The sequence below is a fragment of the Perissodus microlepis genome, chromosome 9 (assembly GCF_051167445.1).
Source record: "Perissodus microlepis isolate ML-2025 ecotype Zambia chromosome 9, ASM5116744v1, whole genome shotgun sequence".
Lineage (NCBI taxonomy): Eukaryota > Metazoa > Chordata > Actinopteri > Cichliformes > Cichlidae > Perissodus > Perissodus microlepis.
The window spans coordinates 13,187,322-13,200,048 of NC_140469.1; the positions used below are offsets into that span (position 1 = coordinate 13,187,322).

The 12,727-nt window shown below is 40.6% G+C and overlaps 1 protein-coding gene across 3 annotated transcripts in view; it reads left to right on the plus strand.

Moving 5' to 3' along the window:
• The window catches only part of pmfbp1 (polyamine modulated factor 1 binding protein 1), a 93,457-nt gene that overhangs the window by 73,036 nt on the left and 7,694 nt on the right, over positions 1 to 12,727 (plus strand). For all 3 annotated transcript variants that reach the window (XM_084939088.1, XM_084939086.1, XM_084939087.1), the window contains 4 exons: positions 6,301 to 6,410; positions 6,742 to 6,816; positions 7,727 to 7,820; positions 7,918 to 7,958. In XM_084939088.1, coding sequence (XP_084795214.1) covers positions 6,301 to 6,410; positions 6,742 to 6,816; positions 7,727 to 7,820; positions 7,918 to 7,958 — 320 coding nt within the window. The remainder of the gene's footprint in view (positions 1 to 6,300; positions 6,411 to 6,741; positions 6,817 to 7,726; positions 7,821 to 7,917; positions 7,959 to 12,727) is intronic.

The following is a 12,727-nucleotide window of genomic DNA, read 5'->3' on the forward strand; positions in this document are numbered from 1 at the left end:
ACAGAAATGCGGACAGGTATCTTTGGCAGTGCCTTGACACGTCAGCCATAGCAACACCGGACGGACATGGATAAGTAATGTTTCTCTTTTAAAAAGTCCACATTTGAAGGTCCAGGCACCAAAGACTGGTTGTTTAGATTCATGGCTTGACAAAACATCCATATTTGAAATCCTGGAAATGAGAAGAAATATTTTTTAAAGCAATATGGAAAGATTTTCTCATTTGAGCCAGAAAAAGTCACAATAGGACCACTCAAACTACTTTCAACTGCGTAACTTTTGTTTGCAGATTTTTGTATTTAAAAAAAATGGAACAACATGTTGTATGTGGATGCCTGTAAATATCTTTGTGGTTTTTGTTTGCAATCTGGCTAAGTGGATGCAAAACAAACGTGTTGTATTTCAAATTTTAGAGACACTTGAGATGTCGGTTCGCCGTAACGGTTGTAGCTGTTCACTGATCTCACTCATTATACCTGATAGAAGCCCCCAAGCCTGGACTAATTAGCTCAGAACGACCTGCGCTAGATGACCATTTTCACACACAAACATACACACACATGGCGAAATGAGGACAGACAAATGAAGCTCATTTGTTTAGTTGATGAATAAAGAGAAGTTGCCCAATTGTCTGACTGTTAAACCATGGAATGGACTTTGTATTTGCACAGTGTGTGTGCATGTGTGTCCCATCACCATCCCACACAGCTCATTAAGCTACACTGCTGTAATTCATTTGAGAGATGGCAAGGACAGTCAAGCAGGAAAACTAACCATGTTTTTTTTCCCCTCGCATGTTGTTTCTATAACTTTTCACGTCCTTCTTAGCTGTCGCCCAATATCCTTCTTTACCAAAGAAGGCTGTACGTTTGTGTTTCTGTCTCGGTACAAAATCATGAAAAGTTCCTGTACAGACGGGTTCATAGAGGTGACATATGGCAGGAAGAATTTAGTCTCAGACTGGAAGGAAGAGGCGATAAGAAAAAGGTGTATTGAAAGGGTTTTTTTTCCTCTTTGCTGTCACCTTTGGTTTTTGTTTTATTGATAATGTGTTGGATTTCTTAAGCTTTTCTTTCAAGCACAAAATAGGTATTTGCCTTGTTAGTTTCTCCAAGGCAGACTCACATCAGTCATAGCTCTTTTATTTTATTTCATGTTTTACTTTATAAACAGTTTGTCACCTTGGTCAAGATTTACAACACTTTTAAAAAGAGTGGAAATTAGTTTTTTTTTTTAAATAAATCAAACATGAGAGTGTTTAATTAATCAAATAAAAGTAAGGGAAAATACTAATACTGTAATTATTCAAGGTTAACATCTAATTATTTCACCTTGGCAACAAGGTTTAGCTCTGCTAAATTCGCCCTCACAGATTCCAAGAGTTGTGTTGTGTCACTCTATTACAAGCTGTGTTGTGTGATAGCCCCACGTCGCTGAGTTTTCAGCTACCGCACTGGACTAAGAGCATCCACGAGGAGATTGACCTTGGCACATTTTTATTTATTTATTTTATTTTTATTTATTAGTCATCGTGTGTGGATCTGTGTGTGTGTTTGCGTGTGCAGGAGAACATAATGAATTATGTATAAATGCCTTGCAGTTAAAAAGCAAACCACGTACTGCAATGTATGCTATATTTATCCATCCATCCATTTTCTGCCGATTATCTGGGTGCAGGCCATGGTGGCAGCGTCCTAAGCAGAGACACACACCTTTGGCAGCATGTTCCAGCTCTTCCAGTTTCCACACCAGCTGTGAGATGTAATCTCTCCAGCATGGCCTCGGTCTTCCCCGCGGCTTCCAAGCAGTCACCTAGGAGGCATTCAGGAAGCATCCTAGCCTGTTGAACGGATCACGTTAACAGTTTCCTTTCGATGTGAACGAGTTATGCTGAGGTTCTTAGAATATTTTTAAGGGAGTGCCTAACCACCCTTTGGAGGAAGCTTATTACCACCATGATCTCATTCTTTCGGTCACTACCTAGAGCTCACGTGCGTAGGTTTGGGTAGAAATGTAGATCGAGTGGTAAATCAACAGCTTCGCTTTTTTGCTCAGCTCTCTCTTCGCCACAATGGACCGCTACAGCATCCGCATCACTGCAGACTTCACACCAACCCGTCTGTCAATCACCCGCTCCCCTCTCCCCCAAGATGCTTTGGGGCAGCGCCTCCTCCCCTTAACTGTGCTTTGCCAAACTCATCACTGAAACAAAACAGCACGGATGCACCTCAGACCCTAAAATTGCTCTTTTGTTTTGCTGCTGTTATTTAAGCACTTGTGCGACCCGGTCAGCCGGACAGCTAAACATCACTCATTGTGCTATTGCGAATCCCTTCAATCCATAACGCATTTAAAGTTTTCTGTTGTTTGAGTTTCTCATCAAACGTAGACTTTTTTCTTTTCTCTTTTAGACGCTACACGACAATATTTGCACATTTCTTTTTCTTTTTTTTGTCAGTAATCCTGTTACGCCTCAAGGACTAGCTTACCCTCCTTTATACAGGATCTGTGGAATAAAAGTGCAAAATTGAATTATTTCTAAGGTTGGATGTTGTTTGATATTATATTAGTGCTGGCGTATTGACTGAACTTGGTAAAATATTTCCATTGTATGCCTTACAAGTTTAAACTTATTTTCTACTGATTCCTGAAGGGGCTTGTGAAACTTCAACCAAGGCTGGTTATGTAGCTGTGCTCACACAGGCTAGATGCAAGACAGAGGATTTCAGTAATGGCAACCACTGATAAACAACCCAGCAGCATGCGTAGGAGAGTGTGTGATGAAAGGAATCGGGGAAAAGGAGTCAGGCCACGCAGCAGCAGACGAAGGTAATTAAAGAAGCCATCATCAGCATCATTAATATGCTAGATCTGCTGTGGCCCACTGACTAGTCTAATGGAGAACATGTCATCATCGTCACCATTAGGGAGAGTGGGACACACATAAACACACGCACACACTGTCTTAATGTTGGGTCACGCCACGATTACCACCATTAAGCCTAGAGTGAGAAGGCCTGCTTAGGAAGCCTCATTCTCTTTTACCATCATACATGCACGCATACAGTGCACACACAGAGCCCCGCACGCACTTGTGGATCTTTAATTCAGACCATGTGAGTGATAAGTATGCATATTTAAGTGATGTCAGGCCTGTTGGGTCTTTTAATTAGACAGAATGAATGAATGTTTTATAAAAACGTGTTTAACAATAAATGTGTTCATTAATTTGATGAGAGGATGTGCTCTGATGAGCTGAGTGGAACAGAGTAATGGCTCATATTCAGCTCTAGCGGTTTGATGGTTGTAGAAGCAACAACTAGGCTATCTGTTTCTGATTTTATACTCATTTTTATGTTCCTCTCATTACCAAGAAAAGTCTGCTTTGACGCATGTTTATCCCCAGACCTTGGACGGTTTGGTGGCTTTTAGTGAAAATACACTTTTGTCCAATGCGCAATGTTATACTGGTCCACAGCTCCATGGAGAATAGAAAAGATGGAAAATCTATTAACTTCTAAAGTCTCTACAATGATTTGCTCTCTTTCTTTTCTTTCTTCCTTTTATATTTTCCATCTGCAGGTATGCTTTCAGGTTTGTCATGAAAGTTCATTCAGATGTATAGGTTCAGAAAAAAATTTTGAGTCCAGCAAAGTCTAGCTTGCATCTATTGAAAAGCGTAGGCTGGAACGACTCGGGCTTTTTTTTCTTCTTCTTCTTCTTCTTTTTTCTTTTTGGTAGAATAAATAAAAAAAATAATTAATTAAAAAAGGAACGGTGCAGCAGCTGTAAAGATTTGAAATCTTTCACCAGCGCAGGAGTAGTCAACTCATATTCTGGAGCATAAAGCTGAAAGGACAAGAGGTATCATCAAACTTGGTTATAAATGCATTTTGTTGCCCCTTTTAGCCCCCATCATCTGCTAAAATATTTGTGCAACAAAACCAATCTAAATGTTAAGCAGGTGTGCTGACTTACTCCTCCCCACTGTTGCAGTAGCACCTCCTTGTCTCCCCCCCACCATCCATTTTCTACAAATGTCCCTCCCTCTTTCTCACAAACCCTTCTCTCTGCCTCCCTTGACACTGGTGGAAACAGAGTGATGATGTGTAATTTAGACCTAATCGCAACATCAGACTTGTGCTGCGATTTACATCCCTCCACTAGCTGAGCCAGTCAGACAGTCAGGAGGGAGATGTTAATGTGAGACCGCAGGTAATTACTGTCATTACAGCATGCCGCAGATCCTGCCAGCGTACGCGCGCCCATGTGTTGCGTGGGTGGGTGTTATTTGATCTTTTGAATGGTATAGCTTGATATATTTGCGCTTATAATTAATATGGGTGTGTTAATATGCGGGGGTTTTGCCATGACGGCTTAAACAGAACTTTTTTCACGTGAATATGCGTCAGAGCACGAGACAAAACACAAGATGAAGTCACAAACAGTGACAATATTTACTCCACTGTTAATGTAATTACAATCGATAGCCTGACTCAGTTTATTCTTCAAAATTGAATGATTTGCTTGATGTAATTTCACCGATCCCACGGTTTCTCTTCAGCGTTTATTTGCTGAAATGCAACCCTTCCTTAATCCAATCCTAATTAAAAGCGCGATTTTTCATCATGTTACGCAAACTGAATTATTAATTATGTGTCACTGGCGTCTTCACAGCCTCATTGCTTACTCTTATGCATGTCAGTTCTGTTTTTTTCAGTGGATGCATAAGGTATTAAACAAATGAGTGTCTCATGGATTTCCTTGTGTTGCAACAGATTTGAATTTTGGATTACAGTGGAACAAAAACAAAACCCGATGCGTTGTCTGCTGCTTCGTATATTCTTGTGCAGGTGAAAAATTCATCAGCTTTAGAGGTTGTAAACTTTTGAACTGGTGCCTCTGTTTGTAGCCCTGGGCTGACTGACTTCTGTCAGATAAAGTCGTTAATAATTTAAAAACCTTGACCTCAGGCAACTAAAAGTGTGGGTTTTTTTCTGTTTTCCTGCAGCCCATCTGGATATGGGCAAAACATATTTAATGGATGCTCAATCATCATGAAACAGATGCCGAGTTATGAAAGTTTTTGGACGCTGCAGACAATAATCTCTTTTATTTTTAATGCTGATAGTTTTTTTGTTGGCCAATCATTGCCTCCTTCACTTTTCTGTTATGCTCACTTAAAGTCACTGGATGATAAAATGAATTATAATGATTCTTAATCACTTTTCTTTGTTTGATTGCTCGGGAATACAATTTCTTTCGCAGCAACAGAATCAGTCTTATCTATGTGTTAAATTTAAATCTTCTTTAACTTTCTGGAAACACGTTGGCAATATAAAATAATAACATATATATTTTGTGCACGTGTGAGATTGAAAATACACATGCAGATATACACACAGATGCACACCGTGCTTGATTCATCTCATACCTGCAGTTGATATTTTGACATTTCGGGTTAATCATTTGACATTTTTATAAACTTAAATCACGGCCCACATATTGGAAACTTTTTCTGTGTTTGCTCAAGTCTTTGTGGGAAGATGGTATGGCATATCAAGGTGTTTCTATGGCGATAAGGGTAATATGTCAGGGTCCCCAGAGTTTAGGCCTGGAAAGGTCTTGACTGATAAGCAGAATGAAAAAGTCAGCAGTTTGGCCAGTGCCATCCAGTCCCTGTTCACCCCACACCCATCTTTTCCCTTTCTCCAATCTCGCCTCCAGTCTGCTTCTGCCCCTCCACCCACCCACCCACCAAATCCTCCATCTCCCCTCCCGCCTGCTTAATACCTCACCTTGCTATTTATACCTGTGTCTGCAAATGCCATCTTTTTCATCCTCCATTATTGTCCATTTACTTAATTTTTCTCTTGTGTTGCCATTATGCTCTATTTTTGACATTTAGTCTCACCCTTTTTGCACCCCCTCTATTTAAAGCATTACTTACCCTGCTTTTTAGCTTTTCTTTAATCACACCTTTGCTCCCCTCCACCCCACATTTATATTTAATATGATGTTTGCATCTGAGCGTGTGCACAGGCGTGTCTGTTTACAAGACAGAGACGTGCAGTCCATAAATGTGTGAAGCTGCAGGATGTTAATATTTAAAAAAAAAAATACTTTAAGCTGCTAACCTGTTTAAATTACTTGGGATATGGTTAGAGTGAATATCGGTGTGTACTTCACTAATCTGCTGGGTAAAGTATAGAAAGGGGGCAGTATATCTGCAATAAGGAAATGCTGAAAAAATTGCAACTACTTAAGTTTTGATGGATAATTCTTGGCTATCGACTGTAGGTGATCACGCTCCGGTCAGAGCTGGAGGGGACGCGGTCTGACAATGCAAAGCTTCTGCACGAGAGCCAGCTGGTCATGACTAATGTCAACCTTTGGATCACTGAGCAAAAGTATGGACACTCCCAACATGTTTTTTGTGAATTTAAAAAATAAAAACAGAGGATTTAAGGAAATAAAAGGAAGTTATTAATGTTTTCTTAGTTGGCACATGCTATAAAATATGTGTGTATCATATAGTGTACTGTTATGTGTAGCTACAGTTCAAGGTCAATCTACAAAATACTTTATGTTGTAGAAAATATTGATTTTATATATTTAAACCTGCTTAATGGTGCATTTTGATCTATTTGTTTATATTCAAACAACTAAAGGACAGCCAAAAACTGTTGATGTGTTAGTTTGTGTAGAATTACATTAAAAAAATGTGTCTTCCTTACTAAGGGCTTCCAGTGAGAGCATTATTGCCCAGATTAAAGCCCAAAACAAAGCTCTGCTTATCATCACTAAAGAGAAAGAGTAAGTATATTTGGCACAGCGATATTTTTCAGTAGCTAGATTTGTTTGCGTTTGTAGACAAGTATGTTCGAATGAATGTGTTTCAACCCTGTACATCGCTTTATTTAGGGAATATGACTGAAGATGGTCGGCGGTGGTTTGGAAGTGAGGCAGCATGAAGTGTGTCTGTGTACGTGTGTGTGTGTGCATATGCTGAGGTGATTCAGGTAGACTCCCTGACATCCTCACACCTGACAGTGTTTCTGTTTAGTCATGTCTCATAAATACACACATACATGGGCGTGACATATTCTTCATGCCAGAGATCAAAGCTGTCTAGCTATAGTGCCATACGTTCATAATCCCCACCCAGCAGCACCGTAACCATGTTCTCCTCTGTCTCCACTCACACGTGTCCTCGTGCGTGTGTGCTCGTGTGTGCTTATGTTTTTGTCATGCTACCATGTGGCTCTTGTGCATAACAGACTCCATACACCTTTGTCGAAATCACATCTCCCTCAATGGTTCCTTTTCATAATGAACACAGTCCTTCAATATTCCCTAACCGGAAAATGTCTGCTTCCCACACCCCCTGCAAATAAAACAATTTCAGAATTCTTAATAGGTCTGAAATTGGTGGGCACAGCAAGATACTGAAATAGATAGTCACTAGGGTAAGTGATAAATGCTGTGCAAAAAGAATTGTGTTATAATGGACTACAGTATATGCGTGTATGCGATGATGTCTGAACTGCTAGTTAAAGGCTGCTCTGGAAAAGAGAGAAACACGGTCATCACTGGTGTTGCTTGAAAGACTATTTTGTCAGCAATGTTAACAAGAGTCTCTTGATGATAATAGGTGTCTGCTATTCTTCCTCTCTATGTATATTTCTCTGTTTAACGCGTCTCAGCGTCTCTCTGCTTTTGTCAGATGCCTTCAGGAGGCTAATGACACACTGAAGGCGGAGGTAAAGAGACTGAAAGAAGCGGTGGATGAGAAGGAGAAAGACATGGAACTCTTCAAGGTGAACAGGGGCAGAGTGGAAAAGCAATGAACTACAAATAAGGAGATACAAGAGCGAGTCAATCATAAACAGCTTTGTTTTTTATAATTGTTTGCAGGCCCGTCTCCGGGACTGGGGAGTACAGCAAGACAGGAAAACGTGAGTCATCTACATATATGTGGGCACGTGTATGTGTGTGTGTGTGACCACACATTTAAAGTCATACGTTTGTTTGCATTCAGCAGCTGATCAAAGTTTAGCATGTAACAAAAGCCACCACGTTTGGCTCTTTCGCACACAATCTGGTCGGAACAAAGCTGATGATGAGAGTAACAGCAGGAGTGCCAAGTTGTGAACGAAACGCCCTGCGGGCCCGGCCACCTGTGCGTAGCAGTGCCCGTGTGTGCGCACGTGCTGCTGTTTTATTTCTTCTTCTTCAATCTGAATATGTTATTCATGCTGGGCCTTTAACAATGATTACACTTCAATCAAGTGCCCATCCTCTCCTGCTTGCCACCCCCGTGGCTGCCAAATAGCATTCATCAATAGAGAGGAGATATATTTATTATGTTCATTAAGCCAATGAAAATGAACGTGGCACAGATGGGATTGGGTGTAGGATGGAAGATGGTGCGCGCATACGGGAGAGGGGGTGTTTGTGGGGGCACCTGCCTGCAGCGGTACTCCCCATACCCCAAGTGTGAGTCCCCCTAAGGTACCCCTCATTAACAGCTCCCCCGCCCACGCCCCATTCTAACCTCACCCCGTTTTTTTTTTTAACATGTGCTCATGTTGCACCCCTCCCCTAACAAACCACCAGACTCTGTTTCCAAAACGGATCAGATTTGTTTTGACTGGGGTAGGTTTCCAGTGCTATTCAAAGCTGTCAGTCATTTTAATGATATCATTAAGGGGCCGCGACAGAAAGATGAATCGCTTTTCTTTGTCTTTCCCTCATAATTGCGAATGAGCAAGTCAGAGGGACAGAGTGAGAGAGGCAGTTCATATAGATGTATGCATAAGAGAGGGTTTTGATTGAGCGAATATAATAACACGGAACGAGATAAAAACAGTGAATGAAAGCCTCTTCCATAGTGTCACCCCCATCCAGCCCCTCTTCCTCTTTTGCCCCCCTTTTGTATTCCATTCCTTCATTATGTTGATTCCTAATTTATTTTATTTCATTAGTAAGCCCACACCTTCCCCCACACTCGCACCTACCAAAAAATGCCATATGTGTTAAAATTGCACTTCTATAAAGCAATAGATAATGTCATGATTGCAAGGCAGCCATATACATTCAGAGTGTAAATTTCATTACTGGTGGGACAGGGGGTATCTTAACAATGTCTGTCTGCTGTCACTATCACTGACAGCAGTCAACACGGGGTGAAGGTTTTGTCATTAGATATGCCTTTATTAAAGAAATTTATTATGATTACCTGACCTACTGTTATAAAGCTGCTTGAATGAGAAGGCCTTTCATTGCATTTGTTATTTTGTGAAAAAGTAAAGCCCACAGGGAGGCGCAGAGAGGCCTGATGGAGGGGACCGCAATTGCGTTAGCTCGGTAAACGAAATTTTCTGCATTTCTCAACCTCAACAAATTACGTAAAACTCAACAAATTACGCAAAACTGAAGCTTTTTTACATGCAAATATAAATCTTAAGAGTCAAAAATGATATTGGCCTATTTATTTGCATTTTCTGCTCAAAATCCACCTAGTGGATGAAGGATAAGGAAATCTCCAAGCATCAGCCAACTCGTAGCTCAATTTGCTGCCATAACAGACGGGAAAACTTAGATTTAGACACACAGATCTAATAAGCACTTGTTAATAAGGTGATGTTTTGACAAAAAGCATGTCTGTATGAGCAGACATTTTTGTGTAACGGTGTTTACACTACATCGTATCTATCCAAATCCATTTAGTAGCCGTTTCTGTAATCCTCGTCAGCAGCTGTTTTCCAGATGTTGTAGAATTGTAGATGTTCAAATATATATTTTTCTTCAGCACTGTAATCCCTTAAAAGCCTACTAGGAGTAACGCTTCTGAACCGAGCTGTTTCTGTTATATTTCAGGCCTCCCCATAGGACAAAATGACTGGGTGTGCATTGAAAGTTAGTGAGGGTGGTCTCTGCCTATGCAGCTACTCTTGCAAAAACTCGCAAACTATTCTAATGGTCGTCAAATTATTCATCTGAGGTGTCAAAAGTCGTCCTGGTGGGTACAGGGAAGGCCACATTTTTCTGGGGGAAAGAGTTAAAAAGTAGGCAAAACTTTATCTGTTCACCTTAGAAACCTTGTTATGAGGACAGTAATATCAACGCAGGGGTGTGGCTCTGGACATAGAACAGATTGTAGAGTTTGATCCTAAACAATGTACAATCTACAGTCCATATATCAAAGGTTTTTGGCCACGGAGACCAAATTATGTCGCTTATCAAACTAACACCTTGCCTTTCATTTCCACTGTGTAAATAAGTAGCCGAGTGGCAAAGTATAAGGCTATTTTGCCATTACGGGTAAAAGCGGTATTGCTCAAACTAAAAACCAATGATAGGAGTTGTTATGCGCACAATTAATGCCCTGGATCGGTGATACTAAAAAAGTTTGTTACACTCTTGTTGCGCAGTAACATCATAGTGTCAATTAACAATCTCATTAAAGCCCCTCATGATAATCACTTGTACAAGTGTCTTGTACCTCCCTCTAAAGTGCTGCGTGTGGCCTGATGGGTTTCGATGCCGCTTGCCCCTCCTTTCCCTCCCACCTCTCTCCTGCAGAAATGCTTATTAAGAAGAAAAAGAAGAAGGATAAACTCTGACAACAGACATTACAACCCAAAAATGATTTCTGCTAATATCTGAAAATATGATACCAGTACACATTGATATGCAGTGAGTGGCGGAAACAGAGATTGATGCTGTTTGCCTCTGGCAGCACTGACTCAGTGGCTGCCTGACACAACCCATGTGGGGGAAGCGCTCATAAAGCATCAGGCTTCATCAGTTGCACCGCTAACGATGTGCTTCCAATTAAGAGCACCCAGTGATCACAGCAGAGGATTTGTACAAACAAGGAGAACCAAAGTGACAGAGGAGCAGAAAGCGGTGATGAGAGGGAGGCTGTGTGAAAAGAGAGCCGAGCCTTGCATAAAATTTACAGCAAAAATGAGGACAGTAAATAAGAAAGATGAGTGAGACTGGAGCAGGAGAGGAACCACGTAGTTTATTGCCTGGTTTAGAGAGCATGGCCGCTTGGCTTTGACACTAATGACTGTAATTATACACACACTGATTGGATTAGGCTGCTAATTACACACATCTGTGTTTGCGTGTAAACACAGGAACACATGTTTACACGGGCGCCAAGCCAAGCGCTCGGCACTTCGCCGGTTTCTCACATCGAGTGCATAAATCTCACACAGTTGTCTCAGCAGCGGAGATGATTCATGATCTGCTGAAGACCACATTACCGCGCAGGAAAGCATTTAAATCATTTGAGGAAAATGTGTAGATGTGGCGCTTTGGATTTTATGGAATTGGCTTGTGGTTAAAGTTTGTGTCTTCTGTTATTTTTTTTTCTCCCCCTTCGCTGTAGCAATGGAAACTCATGGAACTCGTCTTTCAAGCGGCATTCGAAATTTGAAAGATCAAAGGAAATTTCTGCATTTCTCTTATTAATGTTCTTTGTATCATCATTAGGGTGTGAAATTAAAAGATCTGCAAGGGTCAGTGGCAATTATGTTCAGTTTATAAATGTCATTTTCAGGAAATTAGGTTTTCTTACTTATATTGGCCAAGCTAAATTAGTTAGTTGGCTAATATGCAGGGACTCAGATTATATTTTGTCAGCTGGGGAATGTATGGATTGGGTTTTTTTGTGTTTCTCTTGCACATATTTGGGGGAACTTATCAAAAATATTCATGTTATCTAGATATATTTGTAATTGTAGTTTGTTTTTTGCCATTAAAAAATTGTGTCGTTTTTTTGGAGCAACCATTTCTTTTGTTCAGTCTCTAAGCTACATGCTATAACTCAGAGTTGTATGATGATCCATAGAAATGCAAAATAATATTACATCCATATAAATGATTCAAAAATCAGAGAAGGAAATAGTCAAGAGATTGCTGGGTACCGTTTTTAAGCAGCGTTATAACTATCTACTGTTTTTGTTGTTGCCTTTGTTAGCTGCAAATGCACGGGAGCCGAAAACAATGTCAATTCAAATATTTGTGTCTTCCTCAAGTGTCTTCCACATCTTAAATGGTTTCAGTTGCGACTAATAAGGGCAAAAGTTTATGACTGCGTGTGTGTGAGCGTGCGCACGCGTCTACAGGAACAATGAGGCTATTTATTAGCGTTTCAATGAGTGCGCGCATCTTCTCAGCTGAGGCAAAATGGGACCGTCTTCCCATCCACTGCTCTGATAGAAAATCCCAGCTTGCTCTTTTACAAGAAAATTAACATTGGGAAGGTACAGTGGTACTTTAATGGGCTAAGAACTCTTCAATAAAGTATTTAGAAGGTTGTTTTTTTTCCAAATGCTAACTGGACAGGTTCACTGGGGCATGAAAGAAAGAGCGTAAAGTGGGGGCAGCAAGCTCTTCAGCCCGTACAGAGCACCATTATCCACCGTCGTTAATTTAATAGACATTCCTTAGACAGCCCTCAGTCTGAAGATAGGAGACCCTAACATTTGTTTGTCATTTCCCAAAACGGTTTTAATAAACAGTTAAAATCTTAAATGGCTTCTTGTACTCTTAATGTTCCCTGGCTGCGCTTGCGTTTGTTTTGTTTTTGTTTTTTGCTGCTTTGTTTTTTTCCCCCAGCTTTATATGCACTTTCTTATATAATTTAATGATTTCTGGAACCCATTTGCTCACCCATCTTTGAGTTTAGTAATAAGTTATAATGAAGATA